A 21978-nucleotide genomic window follows, 5' to 3' on the forward strand; every position below is an offset into this window, starting at 1 on the left:
AGTAGTGTGTTCCGTCAGAGGAGGGAGCTGGGGGAGTCTCCATGGTTCGCACCAGGTTCTAACCGGGTCCACAAGAGAGCATGGAAAGTCCATGTCACTGGAGATCACACAATTATTGTGGGAAACAACATTGGTTACAGGAGACGTTGTGTTTATCACTTTAACACGTTTGTGTCAAGACTGAGACTTCCTGACTGTCTGTTCATCTCCAACATCTGTCACCATGGTAGGAGGAACCACGGCTGGTGGGCGTCCCATTTCTCTTGTCAGTGAGTACGTCACACAGAAACTGGATGAGCCCCTCTGATTGGTTTGGTCCAAATAAACTAACAAGTAATAAATAGACACACACCACGACTCTGCTTGATCTATGAAATAACCCTTCAAAACTTACTTCCACTGGTGCAAATCAGAACATGATGAATGGAATTACAGAGGGATTCAAATTATTAGGCTGGATTGAGGCAGTAAATCTAATCACCGTCCATCCCAGTAAACAAATAAAAGGGTAATCAAATAAACTAATACACACAGAAGTGAGGAAATCCTTTCTTTAATTGTCCTGGGTGACCTCAGGGCGTCCAGAGGCTCAGACATGGAAGTGACTTCCTGTTCTAAAGCAAATGTCAGCGACAGGCGATCATCCATTCTAAATCATTCAGGAATCAATTTAGTGTTTGATCTGTGATGACGAGAAAAATAATATGGAAAATGTCTTGAGAGTGGCCTAGCATTAAAAATGAAATTACTCTCCCAAATGGCCTCCGTGAATGTAAAAAACGACAATAAACATGTTTATATTGATTTTGTTTCTCTTTTAAATGGAATTTTAAATTATTATGAAGATGAGGAATACTTTATATTATGTGGTTTATTTCTATAAGCAGTGCTACTATATTTAACACTTTGAACAAACTAATGACAGTAGAGGATTTGTGACGTGTACGACAGGCGATACCCTAACGCTCACATCCATGATGAGGGTGAAAAAGTGAGATGTGACAATTAAAAAGTGACTAATCCTTTTGTTATGAGAGGAAACGAGTCAGGAGGGAGAAATGAAACCATGTTGAGGAAAGTTTTTAGTACAATGGTGTTTTGAATTACCAAATCAATTAGACACAGAGTGTGCTTTTGATGGATACCTGGGGACGTCTGCAAGACGTGGAGGCATTATTCACCAGAACAGAGCAGCGTGTCCCATTGTCCTCCCAGACGAGGAATCATCTGTCCTTTTGTTGCTGTTAGCATTTGTGCATAAAACAGGCTCATCGACATAGAGTGTAATTATCACTGCGTGTAGAACACGTGTATCTGCCCCGTGAAACCCTCCGGAGGGGGGCTTGTAGTGATACACATCGCCTTATCTCAGTCCCTTTAGCTTAGCACCTCCGTATGGAGCAACATGCTAATGACTGGGGTCATTGTCTAAAGGAGACGCCTCGATGTTCCACCGACAACAGAGGATGTGTTCATCATGTCTAATTTGAATTGTAGAACAGTCACGTGTTGTGTTGTGATCGTCACGTCAGTGTCAGACGGTAACGGACGGAGAGACGTTCTTCACGCTGTCTGTTGGCTGGATGAGAAGGAGTCGGTGGAGAAACACGACGTGGTTAGGAGACAAACCAGAGGAACGATGAACCCATCAGGAGAAACCACTGCAACACCTCACTGGACTGAATACCAGTCAAGAGGGGGCACCTGAAACCCAATGACCCTCTATGTGTCAAACTCAAGGCCCGGGGGCCAAATGTGGCCCTCTACATCATTTTATGTGGCCCACGAGAGCATAAAAGATCAGAGTGTCTAAAAATAAATAGGTGAAAAGTGGGTTTTCACCAAAAACTACATTTCCCACAATGCAGTAGTTCAGCCCATTTGAACTCTGACTAAACGTTGTGACCAACGTTAACGTCCTAACTTGTGTCTGATGTTATTTTTCTTTATTGATTGATAGTTTGATCCTTGATTGATGGAGTTCTGTGGGTTTAATAACCTGACAAATGAAAAGGATTTATGTTAGAACAGAGAAACAAACAAACATGTTTTTTCTGTCTAACTGTAATGTTTGGAACTAGAATCAGTCAGAAATTCAGTTATTTAACATTAAGGAGTAGTTACATTTAGTTACATTACACTGAGTTACATTTAGTTACATTTATTAGTTACATTAAGGAGTAGTTACATTTAGTTACATTACACTGAGTTACATTTAGTTACATTTATTAGTTACATTAAGGAGTAGTTACATTTAGTTACATTACACTGAGTTACATTTAGTTACATTTATTAGTTACATTAAGGAGTAGTTACATTTAGTTACATTTATTAGTTACATCTGGTCCTTTGAGGACAGACGTGATGCTGATGTGGTCCTCAGTGGAAATGAGATTGACCCCCCTGGTCTAACCAAATACAACTAGACATTTAGACATTTAGACATTTAGACATTTAGACATTTAGACAGACAGACAGACAGACAGACAGACAGACAGACAGACAGACAGACAGACAGACAGACAGACAGACAGACAGACAGACAGACAGACAGACAGACAGACAGACAGGTAGAGATGTAGGTTACTAACATGCTGTAGGTCTGTGGTTAGACCCTACAGTCCGTGGACACGTCGGGGGGCGTTCCACACTAAATCCCACAGCAGTGCTGCTCAACAATCTCTGTTCTGCACTCAGATTTCCGTTGCCCAGGCAACCCTGACTTGAAGATTTGGAACTCGGCGTTAGCGACGTCGCTTCCTGTGGCTCGGCGCCGTCAGAAACAGGATTAGTGGCAGGAAGACGCCTCGGCTCCTCATTCAGGTGTCCGGTGGGGTTTTACGGACTTTGCATTGGGAGAGAGATACGGCTGGAGAACGAGAAGAGAAAATCCTGCCACGCTGCCCTCAGGTGATGTATCCCATAATTCTTAGCAGGCTGTGACAAGACAGAAGTCATTTACATAGCTGTTAAATTGTGCTTTGACACTGTCAACAGCTTTAATGGGATTTACCAAAATGTGGGGCACAAGAAAATCTAAAAACACATCCAGAGGCGACGGAAGAGTCGAGGCTGTGTGGATATGACAGAGCAGAGTTTGTGCCTCACGATTACCCAGAATACATCTCTGGTTCAAAGTGGAGCTGCACCACCGAAGTCAGGTCAGTGTTTTACACCACAGCTATTTTCATATTTCCAAATATAATCATCATGCTCTCCTCAAAGCTATTAAGGCAGCTGGCCTGCGTCCAATCACAGCTGGCAAACATTTATGCACACATGTACTTCACTTCTGCAGCGACTGATAATGGATGAACGCTGAGCATGAAGCATTCTGATGTGAGAACTCCCACAAATGCAAATGCAAAGAGCTGCGGTCTCTTCATACCAGTGTAGGTTAGAATCCAGTTTGGAGTAAAACTCCAAACATCAGCAGCATTCAGGCCAACGCACACAATCTATGTTTTGTGCTGCCTTGTGAAACAGAATGTAATCACATTCATTTCACTGTCAGATAATAGTATCTCACCCACTTCACTACACTCAAAATTTAAAGTTCCACAGTTGTACAAACAAAAAATTGTTTTTTTCGACTGTGATTGAACACCACTGTGTGATTGTGAGCATATCTTCATTCTGTGAGCCCCACCGCCCTGACAGGCCAACCGATCAGCTGATACATCCATTTTCAACCTCTTATCCGGGGCCAGGTCGCGGGGGCAACAGTCTCAGGAGGGATGCCCATACTTCCCTCTCCCCAGACACCTCCTCCAGCTCTTCTGAGGGGAGCCCGAGGCGTTCCCAGGCCAGCTCAGAGACATAGTCCCTCCAGCGTGTCCTAGGTCTTCCTCCAGGTCTCCTCCTGGTAGGACCCAAAGCTCCTGACCACAGGTGAGATAGGAACGTAGATTGACCGGTAAATCCAGAGCTTCGTCTTGTGACTCAGCTCCTTCTTCACCACCACAGACCTACAGAGACGACATCACTGCAGAAGCTGCACCGATCCGTCTGTCGATCTCACGTTCCATCCTTCCCTCACTCGTCAACAAGACCCCAAGATACTTAAACTCCTCCACCTGGGGCAAAGACTCTCCACCGACCAGAAGAGGGCACACTGCCCTCTTCTGGTCGAGAACCATGGCCTTGGATTTAGAGGTGCTGATCTTCATCCCACTCGCATAGCACAGACTGTCCCAGTACACGCTGAAGGTCCAGGTGTGATGAGGCCAACAGGACAACATCAACAAAAAGCAGAGATGAGATCCTTTGGTCCCCAAACCGGACTCACCTAGAGGTGATAGAGGGCAGCCCTGACCTCCAACCTGCACCTGGAACAGGTCTGACTTACTGCTGGTGATGTGAACCAAGCTGCTACGTTATTAAAGCATAGACAGCTCAACAGTATTACGGATCCATACTGCCCCCGGTCCACCTTTACTACTCATGTGGGCTTTCATTTATTTCCTCCTGAGGCCTTCGTTTTGATGGAGACTGCCCCCCCCCCACCTCTGTCTTTGGCTGATAATTTGTCATCTTGTGCTGATAGACTGGGGGGTATCACCAGGATGGTTCTCTTGTGATTATTAACAATTAACAAGAGAACCGAACACAAACAGGCTTTAATTTCTGTGAAAAATCAATGTTGGCGTCGACCTCAGTGGGAAGAGAGCATTCCGCTTCCATTGTGTGGCTCCAGTGTTTACTGAGAACATTACTACTTATATCACATCAACATATTTTCTACGTTTTCTAGCTGCTGTTAAACATTAACCTTCAAGTTCTGTAAACACGACTCGCCGTTACAGAAAAGAACAAACCATCAACAACTTCCTGGAGTCAGTTTTAATTGCCTCCAAACAAAACTACCACCTGTCATCTCAGCCTGAACCTGGGGATGTGATCCTTTAGAAAAACCCTCTTCACAGAAACAAACAACAACACACTTACGTGCACACAGTGACAATAAATCAATCATTCAATCAACAATCGATCAGTCCCTTCCAGTTACATCGGATCATTAATATTCTTAACTATAACAATCTCTGCTGGATTAAAACTGTTGTCAAGGGTCTCATTTTTAAAATAATAATTAATCACAGAAGGTTGTCAGATTTTGTGTAATTTAACTTTATTTCTACAGAATGACATTATTTCCAATTTTAAGTGTTCCATCACAGCTGGGGGGTCTGTCAGGGGTCTGACGTCGTTTTAAAACATGAACCACGTCAGAACGTGTGGCGTGTGAACAATGTTACGTGTTCCGTGTTCGGTCATGGTTTGGTTTAGTTTCTGCACATTTGATGAGTTTGTGTCGGGGGGGGCGCGCACACACACACACACACACACACACACACACACACACACACACACACACACACACAGTGGCACCATGCATTCACACCAGAATGTCAGATTGCACCATGGAGTGTGAGCTCTTCTTCCTGCAAGATGAACAAGTCAGTCCTTACGTCTTGCTTTAAATAACACGTCACGTTACGTGTGTCACGTCTGACACTCGTTCAAATCAGTGTGAAAGTTCTTTGTACAATCCTAAAACACTCAACTTATTCATGATGTGGGGGATAAAAGCAAACCCAAAATGCTCTAATAAAATACACACCAGTGGGGAAATTATATCAAAATCCATTACTTTTATCTCTCCAGTTTTGAATATAATATTGTAGAGAGTTTGAATTAGTGTGGCTTGAAAGGGTCTGTAAAATAATCCGGTTTATCTTAAGAACCTCCTAAGACACTAATTCTGACTGCAGTCTGGATGAGTTAAGTATTCAGGAACCCTCAAACAGAATATGTCAGGATGTTCAACCACAAATGAGCACTTACTGAAATATTCACTTCATTCAGCCGCGTCAGACAGAGTTTCCATTAGATATGAGAATCCCCCAGGTGGCTATCAACCCCAGTTCAATCTGAACAGGAGGTAAATGAGAAGTCAACACTATTTAGTCCAATAAAAGGCAGAGATTAAGGAAAGTTTGGCAGCCAAGTGTGGGTAATTGATTTATAATTTATCAAGACTGTGCTGAGCGGTGGCCGTTGGAGAGATAGACTGGATTTCTGTTACAGCGTTTTTTTGATTTCCTCAAGAGGACGTTTAAAACGGGCGACTTTGTCATCAAAGCAGTTTTTCAGGCCACAGCTATCAATAGTCACCCAACAGAATACGAGTAAAGCAACGTTCTCCAACGCCTGCCTGATTAAATGAAATTGTCACAGCCATGAAAGTGATATATGATGCTAAGGTGAGTATGTACAATGCCATAAATCTCTTTTTGTCCTACCTTGAAAGGTCAGCATTTGCAAAGATGAGTCCAGAGACAGAGTTTTATTTCCACATAATAAAAGAGAGAAACCCGCGGCTGCTGAACACTGACTTCCAGTGTTCACTCATTACAGAACCAGTTTGGGTGTGGAAAGGGAAACCAGTGTGGTCTAACTGGCCAGTGATCACATGTTACATCATCATCACGTAGGATGAGGAACCCTCCTCATTCTGAAGTGGTCAACATGTTGATTGATAGGTGAAAACACGAGGATGCTTCAATCAGCTGATGACAAAAAACCCAGAAACAGATGATGATAAGTTGTATCCCTGAATGTAGGATCTTTAAAAACACCCACTGACTGCCTACTGGACTAATCCCAGTCAGTACTCAGTGGATTAAGGCTGGTGTTTGTGTGTCTGTCACTACCCAACAGTCACTGGTCGACTGGAAACAGCACTAAGCTTTAAAAAAATACAGCTTGAAGAAATCAAAATAGGGTTAATGTGTGCCTTTAACTCCCACCAGATCACACTTATCAGGAATGTGACTAAACATGATTTGCTTTGCAAAATGAATTACAATCACAGCATGGGCTGAACAAATAGAAATAATACAAATAGAACTTAAACAAGACTCATCAGGTTCATTGTTTTAAACCAGTACAAAAGACGGCAGAGGTTAATTAATAATAACGAGCTACGATTACCGCAGTGGAGCTGTGGTTTATTCTTCTAGAAACACTACAAACAGTCCCTAAAGACTAAACAACCCTCAAACCATTACCAAACCCAACCAAACCATTACTAAAACCAAACCATTACCCAAACCAAAGCATAAGGCAGCACTTGGAGTCTGGTGTGACTCGAAACAAACTGCCAAATCAGATTTGTGCGTCTGGATGTCTTCACCACCATCAGACCAGCTACTTCCTGCATTCAATTCTTTTGTTTTCATGGGACCAGCTGGAGTAAAATGACCTGAGCTCAGGGTGAAGACCTGAATGTCAACACATTTCACAATTAAAACTGGATAAAATCATTCCTTTAATTGGACCTGAAGAAGACTTTTTGGCAACAACCAAATGTTCACTCAAAACTTTATCAAATATCGTAAAACAGTCAAATTATCTATGTAGTCTAGTATTGACTAAGTTCCAAAACTCTACTTTTCCCATCAGGCACCTCAGTACCACTTTTAGCCAATAACATCATTAATGTTATATTTCAGTGTCGAAAGCTCTCTCACCATCCAAATGTAATATCCACAAACAGCATTCAGACACTGGGACCCATCACAGGTAAAACCCCCCATCTGTTTACACCCAGTCAGGACTGCATCGTCATCAGTAAAGCTACTCTCTACTGCTTCCGTCTGTGTGCTGTCTGCTCATTTGCTTTGGATGTTCATCAGTTCTGAGTGATATCAAAAACATCATGCGCAACACAAGGCAGAGCTAGAATGTGTTTTATGGACTGCCAAAAGTTCTGGTTGACAACACTTCAGGCTATGCAGTCAGTCAGTCCCACAGAATACAAATCAAATGGGGAGCAGCAACTTCACCAACAGCTTGATGAAGTTTCCATCATTTTTACAAGGCAGATCTACACGGATCTCAAGATGATCGCATGAATAAATGTAGAAGCCAAGGTGCGAGTGCACCTGCTCTTCAGGCACTTGATGGAGTGACATTTAGAAACTCTAAAATCCATCAGATTTTTTGAGCAGCCTATAATTCCATGCTCGAACTCGCAATTCTTTTGTTTTCTTTTTTCATTTTTTTAATTCAAAAGAAATCTTTTTGGCAGGACACAGGCAGGAATTACGTGAACAGGGAATTTCAACAACTGTTGAGTTGCCAGCTGTGAACGCCTGATGATGGTGATGACCAGCAGATTGAAATTAAACTCCCAAGCACCACTCAGCGAGGCCTCCCAGCGGCTGTTGTACATAATAATAGCTTGTTTCAGGACAACCACTGCTTAACAGTGCGTTTTTTTCCTTCATATTTATTTTTTGTATTTTTTTGGACACAGCCACAAACCAGAGATTTGACTCCTGAATCTTCTGACCTCCATAGACACTGAATGGCTGTAAATGAAAGAAATGGATGGCCTGGAGATCCTCCAGTGCTTAATGGTGGTGAAAGAGGCGTACTCACCCTGTACCAAACAATCTCTCGAAGCCTTCCATCAGTTTTGAAGTTGCACTTGAGAGTAACAGTCTCGCCCACGACAACAGGAGGCAGGGGCTCTATGGTAACTGTCAAATATCCTGAAACAAACAAAACAGATTCTAATTAATAACAGACCAGAAGAACAGTTTGCATGAACACGGTGTGTCATTTAGTGTAGTCTTTCTTGTTGAGGTCACTGCTGACCACCAGGACCACCAACTCAACTGATCCTAACTCCCGCTACAAACTGACAGAACCACACCAGGAGCCTCGAGGGTAGACACACCGTAGAGTCTCCAACTGGTTTATTATTGACCAAATCACATGCTAAGAAACAATTCAACAAGAGCAGCTTCAGCTGCAGAAGGAGAAGCACAGACATCACCAGAAGTCATGCATTTTCAAGAGTTGTAGAGTTTGTAGAAATGGCTTCAAGTAATTTGGACTAATTCCTTATTTTAAGTTCCTCATTAAAGGTAACTCCAGGTTTTATGAGTGCCAAATGTTCAATTCAAACTTGTAAAAGGAGCTCATCTACCAGCATTCTAAATCTATGAAGGTCAGTGAAGGTCCAAAATAGTCCTCCACCGTTGAAGAGCTGACTGATCCTGTCTGGGTCGCCTCAGTGACAGTAACCTGTCCTGAACACGCTTCTGTCCGTCCAATGGTGGCCTTCTCCATGACACAACCTTCAGTGGTCATCATTACTTAGTCCAGCTCCACCCACCCCTTCCTGACCGGCTGGTCTCGTCTGCCCCAGTCCCTTCCTTTCTCATTCCCGGTGGGGGTGGCTCCATCCGCACCAGTATAGAAGACTTCAATCAGGCTTGTACTCCTCTTCCTCATCACCTGAAATGCTCCCCGTGATGTCTGTGTAATCAGAGCGCTGCAGGGAACACGACTGACAAACGCTCAGCGTGTGCAACTGTGCAGTTTTGTGAGTTTTATTTAGAGAAACATCAAAGATATTTAATTATTTTTGCCTTCGTATATAAAACCAGGTGAGAACAGTTTCGGGAAAATGGCCCCATTTCACCGTCTACCCCTATGAGTACTAAAGAACACGTGGGTGTCGTCCCACAATGACTCAGTCTCCAGTGACCTTCCACAAAGGCTTCACCTGTTTTGGGTCTTTACATGAACAGCATGTCAAACTGTGCAGCTAGTATGTTCTCAAGAGGAAGCAGCATTATTTAGATTTTAAAAGGGATCATCTCAACGGAGCCGTTACCTCTTTAATAATACATGATTGTCATAGTTATGAAAGAATAAATAAAAACAACATAGCAATGAAAGGTCCTGATGGCTATCTGTGTAGCTCAGTGTCATTGCTCTGAACCAACACAATTCCAGGACACCTAAGGACTGATTGGAGGATAAAATGAACACTCTAAAAAGTCTGTATCTATCGTATCATCTATCGTATCTGCTTTCGTACATTTGCTTCAGTTTACATAGTGAAGAGGACGTCTCTTTCATGCTCCCACTCTGGATGGCGAAGCGAGTGCTGCTGATGCGTGGGTCGACTTCCTCTGACAGACAGCCGACCTTTGCCCGGCGTCGTAGCAGCTCCAGCGCAATCACACTTTAATGACGGGATTGGATGTAGTGAAACAGATGGATATCACAGCAACGCGTCCACCGCACCAGGACCTCACAGCCAGTAATAGTGAGGTAACATAGCACACAACACGACGGAGGCGTGTGTGTCCCACACAGAAAGAACAACTCTCTGAACCCCAGGACTCCATCCAGAAGGTCGGGACGAGTCTCCTCAGCTCCAGATGGATTAGATCACGGTTCCTTTGGACTTTTCTTTCATTTAAAGTCATCTTGCTGTACTGCATATATATTATTTATGGTTATGTAAACATTTCTGAACCCCCCCCCCATACTGATATTAAACCACCTTCTATCTGTATCACCTTTAAAACACTCTGACAGACTGTTGAAAACACTTTAGTGTCTCACAGAAGTCTGAGACTCACAGAACGTAGCGCATTTCCTGATGCCAACAGCCAATAGAATGTGTGTACGGTGTGTGTGTGTGTGTGTGTGTGTGTGTGCGTGTGTGTGAACGTCTCAGAGGACACCCTAAACATGTCCAGTCCACACACCCCCACAGGGACACGGCTTTAAAGGCCTCTATTGTGGGTTCTCAGTGATCCAGATCGAATCAGACCATGTCTGTTCTTACTTGCTGCTGCCCCCCCCATAAATAAACCCTTATTATAAAAATAACACCAGAAGCTGGGGGGTGCAGCAGCTCAGTAAACACTTCATGGACATGCAGGATGGAGGAAAATGAAGCATAGCCAATGACATGAAGCGGCTCTGGAGCGTTTGGTGGGGGATGATGAATTCATAAAAGGGCAAATTAGGAGGGTTATGCACTCGTGCCAGGGAGCGTCTCATCTCCAGTAATCCCTGAGAAAAACCGGAGCAGTTAGAGGCTGTGGGTACGAACACGAGGGCGCCGTTCCTGCTCAATTCAATAACCCACAAATGTCTCCCCTGGGCCTGAAAAATTAAGGAACTTTTATTTGGTCGTTCTCGGATGAACGCGTTCCAGCCAGTCGTTTCTGCGCTTTTCAGACGTGAGGCTGCAGAAACACGTTTGTGTGAGTGCTCCAATCAGAAGACACTGGTGATCACGTAGTGGGCCGGCCCACAGCTGTCACCAGCTGCCAGTGGACACAAGTCCCCAATCACACCGAGTCAACACACCTGAGAAAATCAACATTTATTCTTCAGCTCAGGCTTCAGACAATGTGACAGGTTATTAGTTCTTCAAGCTGCTCCAATTAAACGCCTGCAGCTCCACCAGGTTCCTCCTGCTGATCAGCTCCACCAGGTTCCTCCTGCTGATCAGCTCCATCAGGTTCCTCCTGCTGATCAGCTCCATCAGGTTCCTCCTGCTGATCAGCTCCATCAGGTTCCTCCTGATGATCAGCTCCATCAGGTTCCTCCTGATGATCTGCTCCACCAGGTTCCTCCTGCTGATCAGCTCCATCAGGTTCCTCTTGCTGATCAGCTCCATCAGGTTCCTCCAGCTGATCAGCTCCATCAGGTTCCTCCTGCTGATCAGCTCCATCAGGTTCCTCCTGATGATCAGCTCCATCAGGTTCCTCCTGCTGATCAGCTCCATCAGGTTCCTCCTGATGATCAGCTCCATCAGGTTCCTCCTGCTGATCAGCTCCATCAGGTTCCTCCTGATGATCAGCTCCATCAGGTTCCTCCTGATGATCAGCTCCATCAGGTTCCTCCTGATGATCAGCTCCATCAGGTTCCTCCTGATGATCAGCGCTATTGACGAGACGTCGCTGCTTCAAAGACCTCCATCAGCAGCTGAAACGGGCCGGAGGAAGTTGTTTGTTTCAGATACATCAGTGGTGAGACGCACCGACAGGTCGTGACCCCTGACTGGCTGCCGCTGTCTGATTGGCTGCTCAGGCACCATGCAGATCATTAAAATGATTTCATCACATGTTTGTACTAATGAGTCGTCTCACTGGTGACAGACTGTGTGTGTGTGTGTGTGTGTGTGTGTGTGTGTGTGTGTGTGTGTGTGTGTGTGTGTGTGTGTGTGTGTGTGTGTGTGTGTGTGTGTGTGTGTGTGTGTGTGTGTGTGTGTGTGTGTGTGTGTGTTGTTTGGTTAGCGATAGAGGAACGTGTCAGCCGGGTGGAGACTCTAGGCATCAGGACCGAAAAGAAAAGTGTCAACTGTCTATCCATCATCCATCCATCATCCATCCATCATTCATTCATCCATCATCCATCATTCATTCATCCATCATTCATTCATCCATCATTCCATTCATCCAATCATCTATCCATCTATCATCCATTTGTTCATCCATCCTTCCATCCATCCATCCATCATCCATCCATCATCCATCCGTCCGTCCATCCATCCATCCATCCATCCATCATCCATCCATCCGTCCATACATCCATTCATCATCCATCCATCCATCCATCATCCATCCATCCGTCCATACATCCATCCATCATCCATCCATCCATCCATCCATCCATCATCCGTCCATCCATCCATCATCCATAATCCTCCAGGATTTTCTCTACTCATCCAGAAACGTGTTTGGGATCAGATGTTTGGGATCAGATGTTTGGGATCAGATGTTTGGGATCAGATGTTTGTGATCAGATGTTTGGGATCAGATGTTTGGGATCAGATGTTTGGGATCAGATGTTTGGGATCAGATGTTTGGGATCAGATGTTTGGGATCAGATGTTTGGGATCAGATGTTTGGGAGTCGTCAGTAGAACCAGGGAACTCGTTTCAAATGTGGCTTCAACTACTGAAGGAAAGAGATTAAAAAAGGTGGAAGGAGATTTAAAATGTGGTTGATGAAAGAAAACGTGTTCCTGAGAGGAGCCAATGGCTTTAAAGGGACATCGTTTATTACCATGAATATAAGAGAAAACATATGTTTCTGTTTGAAACATATCTGCTTCAAAGTGCATCAGTTTGGCCCTGAAGTGGAGTAGTTGGACACCTGGAGGAGAATGTGAGCCGAGTGGACTGGCCAGAGAGCAGACAGCATTTAATTGGCTGGCATTAGTTGGTTGTGGAGGCAGACGAGGCTTCCAGCCTGTCCTAATCCATCAGAGGCTCTGTTGGAACAACTTCTAATGAGGGCTGCAAACTATACTTTCTCCCATTAATAACAGCAATTTGCCAAGATGCATTGAGAAAACAAAACACAGCCAATGATGGACCAGCCCAAAATGTGCCCGTTATTGTGCTCTGTGATTTATGGCTATGGCCTACCTTTGCTTAGACGTCAGAACAGCTGAATGCTGGGTAAAAACGGATGGCTGGGCCTCTGAGCAGCGAACACAAGCAGCACTGATTTGTAGCGTCCTAAAATACGAGCGTTCCAGAGAGGAGACGACACAGATTTCTGCTCCCAAATAACAAATGCAGCAACTCCATTGAGATGATTTTAACTGTAACACAGACGCTGTATCGTGACTTCCATTCTGTTAATGTCTTTTGGAAAAAACAAATAATATTGGTGCTGGTGCGACGACACGAGTTTTTCCTCCACTGCGTTCGACTCCAGCGCCGCGTGCACAGAATCAATAAATTCAGCTAATAACTTCACCACTGGAGTCAGACAACTAATTTGAAGGCAGGGGCTTAAGGCGAGTGAGCAAGTGATGTGCAGTTAATGGGATGGGAGGCACTTTGGGAACACCAAGGACAACATGTTCATGCTTTACGTGTTTTGCTAGCAATAATATCTCCATTTGTAACGTCTGCACTGAGTTGGTGTTCCAGACACCCCCCCCCCCCGAAAGATGTTAAAGCGCAGCGTCCAGTGCAAACAGGCTAGAAATGATGAAAATAGAAAATCATCATCTTCATATTATCCTAATATTAACAGAGTCAAGTGTCAGAAGAATCTGTGCTGCTCCAATATTTGAATTAGAAACATGAAAAAAGGAGGCAAAAAAATCACTCGAATATTTGAATTTGTTTGAAGAATGCTTTCATGTCCACTCGTCTAAAATCATCCGAATAGCAGGAATCATGTGGAATTTAATCTGTTCAATTTGGATCTGGACCGCTTTCATATGTGGTCCTAAACCAGATCTGATTGCTCCCAATTTTACGCAGTGTGAACTGTAAAATAAAAAATAATCAAGTGTAGATTAAAGAAACTCAGACTGAGGTCAACAATCAAAAGGAAGAAGAAGACGCGTTCCATCTCTTGCCCTGTTTTTCAAGGAGGATTCATCTCTTCTTCTTTGGTGCCTTTCTAGCCTTGAGATTGGGTCTTGCCGTATCTCCGTTAAAGCTGGACCGATGCCCCCCAGCCATCGGTCTGACGTTGGAGCCTCTCGTCTCGGTTGGGGGGCTGGAGCTACCTGTGCTACTGGGCCCCAACTGTCTGCTGGAGCACTAGATGCTGGCCCATCTTTTAAACAGTCGGTACCTCGACCCGACTGATGTGATCCGTCTGGTGACACAGGTGGTTCTCCTTTACATCACTGAACTATTCCGACACGTGCCGTCTCCCAGAGGAACACAGGTGCTGCACACAGGTAGAGGTGTTTAAAGACTGCTTTTATCACGGTTTCACTTCCAGCAGCGTTGGCCATGGATGACGGAACACACACACCTCACACGTGTGATTGGTAACTGTCCATGCTGGCTGGAGTGGGGAAGACTGGGGGAGACTGTCGCTGATTTATTCTGGTCTGGAGCACAATTTGCCCCGTGGAGGAGATCTCCTTCTGCAAACAGAAACCTGGGAGTGATTTACTATTTAATGACAGCACTCATCCAAAACCCAACGCCATCTCACAAAAGCCCATAATGCCACAGTGGACAGCAGTCATGGGGACTCCATCATGGGCCCTGACGGCCTCAGGCGTGATGGAACCACTGGCAGAGATGGAGAGTAGTGTTGGTGTGGGGGTCTCAAAGACTCCCCCTTCATGTCCTTCAGCCACAGCAGCTGTAATGAGGCCTCTGGGATGCAGCACAAAGACCTTCCATGGTGGAGGTGGAGGACGGCCAGATGGGCGTGGCCTGAGGGCAGTCAGACTGATTGACCTCCCGTTGGGGCGCCGTTGGGACCGATGACACGTGCCGTCATGTGTGGTGTGGAGAATCCTGCTGGGAGCTGGTGTGTGCTATTACAACATTAGCTCCAGTCAATCCTCTGGAGACTCCATGTTTGTTTGTTTGTTTACAGGGGTCACATGACAACAAAACAACAAACAGTCTGGTCTTAAAGCGCCGGTGAGCTAACGGCACCGTTTCTGAGCACATGACAAGTTATTTGTTGCTGCGAGATGCCCCAAATGGATCCAAACACACGACTCAGGGTCCGACAGGTAAGTTTGGTCTGACGTGAGGAGAAACGACTGCCAGCAGATCGGTCCCTTCATCCGGTTCAAGGCCTAGAACCCAGTCTTCCTGGCAAACCGGCCAACAAACAAAACCTCCTCCAGGAGGAACCTGTCAGACCCGGGACAGACTTCCATCAACCTCCAGCGACAACGGGTGGAGACAAAAACCAACTCTTCTGCTCTAAAGCTGAACTCATCCAGAGGAAAACGTGTCCTCTTTGGGAGGATGGGTCTGTTTATGCCTTTGGATCAGAGCCACAATTCCAGTGATGCCGTTAATGATGTTGTACTCTAATAGCAATCTCCCTCTTAGCTAAACATATTCTTTTTAATGAAATGTTTAATAAGTTATGCCAGATTGGAGCCACCAAGCGTTAGTCAAATAAATATGCATACATAAAACCCACGGTGAGTTCTGAGAGGAAGTGGCAAAGCAGCTAAAAATAGACCCCCCCTGCTCAGTTCATTAGTACAGCTGGAAACACCATGGTTGTCCTGTAGCTACCAACCTAATAATGGAGGGGGGGTCAGCTGGGTTCTACTCGGGGAGGGCCGTCCTGCTTAGATACCGCAGAAGGACGTCGCCTGATGAACGGCTGGAAGTGTGTTTGGACACGATAAGAAGTTCTTATCAGGAGGGTTTTTCCTCAACGCTCTGGAAAAACAAAAGATGCGAAAGGTCGGCCAATGGCTGCCACCGCTGGGGGCTCTGGTGTGTGTCACACACACACACACACACACACACACACACACACACACACACACACACACACACACACAATCAGGTAACAGAAAGAATAACAGGACAATCATTAAATGACAGTAAATTATAAATGTCCTGGATTTCTGTTACTGAATTATTAATTACAGGAGTATGAAATGATGTTGGGGTGAAGTTAGTGGTAATTAAAATCAAGGACAGGTCGTTTGGAATCAAATAGCTCCTGTGTAAAAATCCACTTTGTATTTTCTCTGGTTTTCCTCTGATCACCAACAAAAACGAACAAATCTGGAGCTCAGACAAATGAAGAGTCGCCGTCCCCCAAAAACCAGTTCCAGTAAGGTCAATAGGACCTGGTGTCTTCATAATGAAGCCCTCAAAGAAGTCTTGTGTCCGTTACCGTGGCAACCAGACTCCCAGGAAGGACAGACAGGCTCACTGGGGCATCCGTCACTGTCTGGACCCCCCCGTCCACACAAGTCATGGTCACTGGCAGCAAACAGGGAGCAGGCAAAGAGTAAAGAGACACACACACACGCACGCACGCACACACACACACACACACACACACACACACACACACACACACACACACACACACACACACACACACACACACACACACACACACACACACACCAGAGCAGAGACAACAGGTCATCAGGGGGGAATCGCCGCTCGTCGGCCGTTTGGCGTCATTTCAGTGATTCTTCAAGAAATGTCTGCTTGTGGTTTTTGTCCTCTCTGAAAAGACAGCGTGTCACCAAGAAACACCCCCCCCCCCACAGGAAGAGTTTGTTTCTCCCTAAAGCATTTGGTCTGAAGTGGGGAAAGGTACCAGAGGACAAAGGTGCCCCCACCCCTGGAAAAATATGCTCTCATATGGAACCTGTATCATGGGAGAAGGTAAGAAAAAGTCAATGGGTCATAAGTGGACATGTTTAAGGCTCCGCCCACAATGAACGTCATACAGGTGGGTGTGGCATCAGCGCCGTCATGGTGATGTGACAGGAAACCACATCAACCAGTGTCTGAAGACACCAAACCAGGAACCTTCACGAAGCCAGTTGTGAGAAGTCAATGGTGAATGAGTGTGAGTCATTCACCACCACCGACACATGGAGGACAGGAGGACACACCATGTCCAGGAGGACACACGACGTCCAGGAGGACAGACCATGTCCAGGAGGACACACGATGTCCAGGAGGACACACCATGTCTAGGAGGACACACGATGTCCAGGAGGACACACGATGTCCAGGAGGACAGACGAAGTCCAGGAGGACACACCATGTCCAGGAGGACACACGATGTCCAGGAGGACAGACCATGTCCAGGAGGACAGACGATGTCCAGGAGGACAGACCATGTCCAGGAGGACAGACCATGTCCTGGAGGACAGACCATGTCCAGGAGGACACACGATGTCCAGGAGGACAGACGATGTCCAGGAGGACAGACGATGTCCAGGAGGACAGACGATGTCCAGGAGGACAGACGATGTCCAGGAGGACAGACGTGTCAGGGTGAACTCTCTAAATTCCAATAGTCGTTCCACTGATAAGGATTTTCAGAAATAACGACATTAAAACACACTCAGCATTAAAGTCAACCTGTAACCATGGAGATAAAAACCACAACATAAACAAGACAAAACGATAAACGGTGGGATCACCAACAGGTGTGTAAATGTGTTGGTCATTACATACGTGTGGATTCACCTCCTTGACTCTGGAACACAGCTGTGTGTAACTCTGATGAAGAGACAGTGAATAACTCAACAAACCGACGCCCAGAACAGAACGAATTCTAACCCAGACCAGGAGACAGTGAAAAGAAAAAGAAAACGCACGACAGTCCTTCAGAGGACAGAAAGTTACAGAAGAACCCGTCTGAAGAGTCGGGACATGACGGACAGACGGACGTCTCGTCCCTCAGGTCTCTTCTGGCTTCATTCATGCTGCATAAAGACGTCCAGTTTGAAAGAAAGAAGGAAAAAGTCTCAGAAACTAAAACCAAAACGACCTCGGTTCAAACTCAATTAAACGTTTCTGCTGTTCAAACACTACCTGCGATGAGGACCGCCACTCATTTTTCTATTAACTCTACTGGCCTTAAAGAAAGAGGCTCTGCCGTCGTCTACTCGTGTCTTCTGCTTCCGCTCACGTCCACTTTCACTTTAAAATGAAGCCATATTTTCCATCCATCCTACTTTTGTAGGGCAGAGCGTGTTGAGCCACGAGGAAACCGGAGTGTATAATCTTCAATCTGTCCTGACACAATCATCATACAGCTTAGAGCAAAGAGGATCAGCTGGAAAAGGTTGTAAATGAAAGCAGGAATGAGTGATGGGGAAAAGACTGAAAAACCCAGAGGACGGGAGAAAAACTCATTTTTCTTCTCAACACAGTCGTCTTATTTTTGACGTATCAGATTTTTTATATATGAGGTGTGACTGTGGGAATCAATGAGACCATCTGAGAGACGTTTGAGGGCGACGGAAAGTCATCTGTGTGTGTCACTGACGTTCAGCGTGACACACCGCGGTGTGGGTCCGGTCATCCACAGGAAGTGGAGACAGATGGATGAAGCCACCTCAGCTTCATCGCAGCTCAGCTTCATGTTGTATTGATTCATCTCAACACGAGGGATCACAGCGAATCAGTCGTCCTGCTGTCTGTCCAGCTCGCTGGACGCCTCACACCCGCCCACGGTTTGCTGTCCACTCACGTCCGTCCCTTACAACGAGCTTCATCACCTTCACAGTGGTCTTCCTCTGGGTTTACAGTTCTGTTAAGGAGACGACGCGTCCTTCTGCTCATTACTATTAAGATTCACCTCGATGAAAGTGCACAGCCTTTTTCTCCAAGTCAACCTTCACTGTCAAGCAAAGGAGAAAGAGGAAACACCCAAACTCAATTACGGGTTTGTTTTGTGCAGAGGGTTGAGGAGGAGGAGGAGGAGGAGGAGGAGGAGGAGGAGGAGGAGGAGGAAGAGGAGGAGGCTACGTGACTGCTGGTAGAAATCAAACACACACACATCTCTATCCCCACCCACTTCCATTTTCCGTGGGGCTCGCCGTGCCATTGTAATATATGGAAATGCATCCTTTTTTAAAGCTAAAGCCCACGTCGAGCAGCGGGTGTGTGGCTGATTTGCTGGTGGCGGGCTGGCTTTGGGCGGCAGCAGACCTGTATTAAGGCAGCAGACGAGGGGACAGCTGTCCCAAACCCACACTCTTGTGTGATCTCTGCTGAGGGAGCAGGCTGCTGTTCCAAAGCCCATCTCAAAACAAATTAAAGCGGATTAGAGGCAGTGGCTGCAGCTCTTCCTCTATGTTCTGTCCTTCTGGCCAAAATGGTGACCTTCACTTCCTGCCTTGTGTACAGGTGCACCGCAGCAAATGCTCCCGTCACCAGACCGACTCAGCGGCCGCCTGACTGTGAGTACATAACCAGCGGAACAAAGTGGTGAAATAGTAAAAGTGGTAAATGATCAGGGGATTCATGTCAAGGCTTTTCACAAACGTCGAATGTCGACACATTTGTCTGTACGCCTGAGGAGTAGGTTCAGAACAGAACTCCGCTGGGCGGTCGGCGTGCTGGATGTCAACAACCATCCACAGCCAACAGAACGCATCAGTGCAGTGTGGACCCGCTGTGTGTGGAGGCTGACCATCAGGGTCAGAACCATCAGGGTCAGAACCATCAGGAACAGAACCATCAGAACCATCAGGGTCAGAACCATCAGGGTCAGAACCATCAGGAACAGAACCATCAGGAACAGAACCATCAGGAACAGAACCATCAGGAACAGAACCAGGACAGAGCTGAAGTCACGGCTGTGTCGTAAACACGCTAACAGGTCATGCTTCACTCAGGTCAGCTGGTTGGTTGGTTTCTACATGGATGACCCAAAGACCATCTCAGGACAGACTATTGAGACTATTGGGGGTATCTGTTAAAGACTATTGTGACTATTGGGGGAACCTGTGTAGGACTACTTAGATTACTGGAGTAACTGTTAAAGACTATTGTGACTATTGGGGTACCTGTACATGACTATTGAGACTATTGGGGGAACCTGTGTAGGACTATTGAGACTATTGGGTGTACCTGTGTAGGACTATTGAGACTATTGGGGGAACCTGTGTAGGACTATTGAGACTATTGGGGGAACCTGTGTAGGACTATTGAGACTATTGGGGGAACCTGTGTAGGACTATGTGACATTGGGAGGTGCCTGTGATCGACTGAATATCAATCCATGTTGAAATGATTAACAAAATTGTATTTGAATAAAGAGAAATCAATAATGTATTTTTATGCATCCAGGAATATTTGTACTGCTTAATAAGTCAATTAAGAAATGTACAAATATATCAGACTAAATGTTTCTGAGAAGTCTGCGAACGTGACAACAAGGACAGAATGCGGAGACACGATGTGTTCACTCCTCAGTGATGGTCAGGTGATTTCAATCGTGTCCCCCTCTGGGACAAACTCATTTAAGGCTGATGTGGACAGACAACGCTCTGTACTCCAGGTGCACAGACGAAGGACGTTCTCCTGCAGCCCTTTGGCAGGGACACCAGCAAACCGAACAGGAGACAAACAACGGGGCCGACATCGACAACCCAAGTCAATACAAATTTGCTTTGACAATATTTTAACACTTACTGGATAACAGGTAGGAAATGTGTTCCAGACACATTTGGGTTGATCTGTCACGACTCAAGAACCCGTTAGTCTGGAGTTCTTCTGACTGGAGTGTTCCACAAGGTGCCCGATGGATTGTGATTGAAACCGGCTCAGGTATCCATGTCCTCATTTTACAACATCATCAGGATGTCATGTTTTACATTAACTTCAGTTCGTCATCAGAAAGATTTCTGACATCCTTTGTTGTTTTAATTGGCCCGTTAGAACCCTGTGATGCAGCGCGTCTCAGAGCTACATGCTCTCTTCCTCTTCATCACCGCCGCTGCATCAGCCCTAAAACATGTCTGCATCAGCAGCTGAGCTGCGCCTCTTCTTTAATCTCTTGTATGGACCAACGTCTTGTCAACGCTGTCTGCTGTCGTCTCCACTCCAACCAAACAGCTGCTGCATTGATCATCTTTCAGAATTGTTCCCCTTGTGACTAAAGTTAGACCGAGCATTAATCAGTCTTCATTAGCTCTGGTGTCACTGCCGCAATTAGGCTGTAATTTTAAAAGCCTGCGTGTCTCCTCCCACCGCTGGATGCTGATGGTAGGACATCCAAAGCAGCCAGGCCGTCCTGTTGCTGGAGGCAGGAAGTCTAGTGGTGATGGTGATGGTGGTGGGGGGTGGGGGGCAGATCAGAGCTGACGGGCTGTGGATTTATAGACCACTAGATAAAATGATAAAAGCTGCAGATTCCATCCATTCATTACGAAGGCATGAGCGCCGGCGTTGGGTTCAGGCCCTACGACATACATCTCCCTGATTGTGAACACACGACTGCCACTCTGATGACACTCATTCTGCCGTTCTCATGCCTGGAGGCGTGGCTCCTCCAGTGCCCCCCCTCCCCCGTCCATGAACTGGAATGCCCCCCTATCCCTAAGGAGCACCTATTTTTTTTCTATCTGTTGAAGATCCTTGGGGGAAATGTGATATCTGTGTTGACTGGAAGAAACTGTTATAGAATTCCATTTATATTTTCTGTGACGGTTTTGGGGGACAGAAAATGACATAAATTTGTCTAATCTCACTAGCGCTATTATGCCTTTCAATTATTCCCCTAATCACGCTCTCCTGTGCGCCTTAATGGCTTCGTTTTTTCTCATCTCCTTCTCTCTGTAGAGGAATGAAAGGAACATGGCAGCCTCAGGAAGAGAAGTCAGTGAGAGAGAGCCCAACCTATCACTCGTGTGGAGTGAGGG

The 21978-nt window shown here is 45.8% G+C and overlaps 1 protein-coding gene across 1 annotated transcript in view; it reads right to left on the minus strand.

Annotated features, from left to right (window-relative positions):
- igsf21a (immunoglobin superfamily, member 21a) overlaps positions 1–21978 on the minus strand; it is a 139492-nt gene that overhangs the window by 88676 nt on the left and 28838 nt on the right. The window contains exon 2 of the mRNA XM_068315464.1: positions 8446–8558. Within this exon, the coding sequence (XP_068171565.1) occupies positions 8446–8558 (113 nt within the window). The remainder of the gene's footprint in view (positions 1–8445; positions 8559–21978) is intronic.

This window comes from Antennarius striatus, chromosome 5, assembly GCF_040054535.1.
Source record: "Antennarius striatus isolate MH-2024 chromosome 5, ASM4005453v1, whole genome shotgun sequence".
Taxonomy (NCBI): Eukaryota; Metazoa; Chordata; class Actinopteri; order Lophiiformes; family Antennariidae; genus Antennarius; species Antennarius striatus.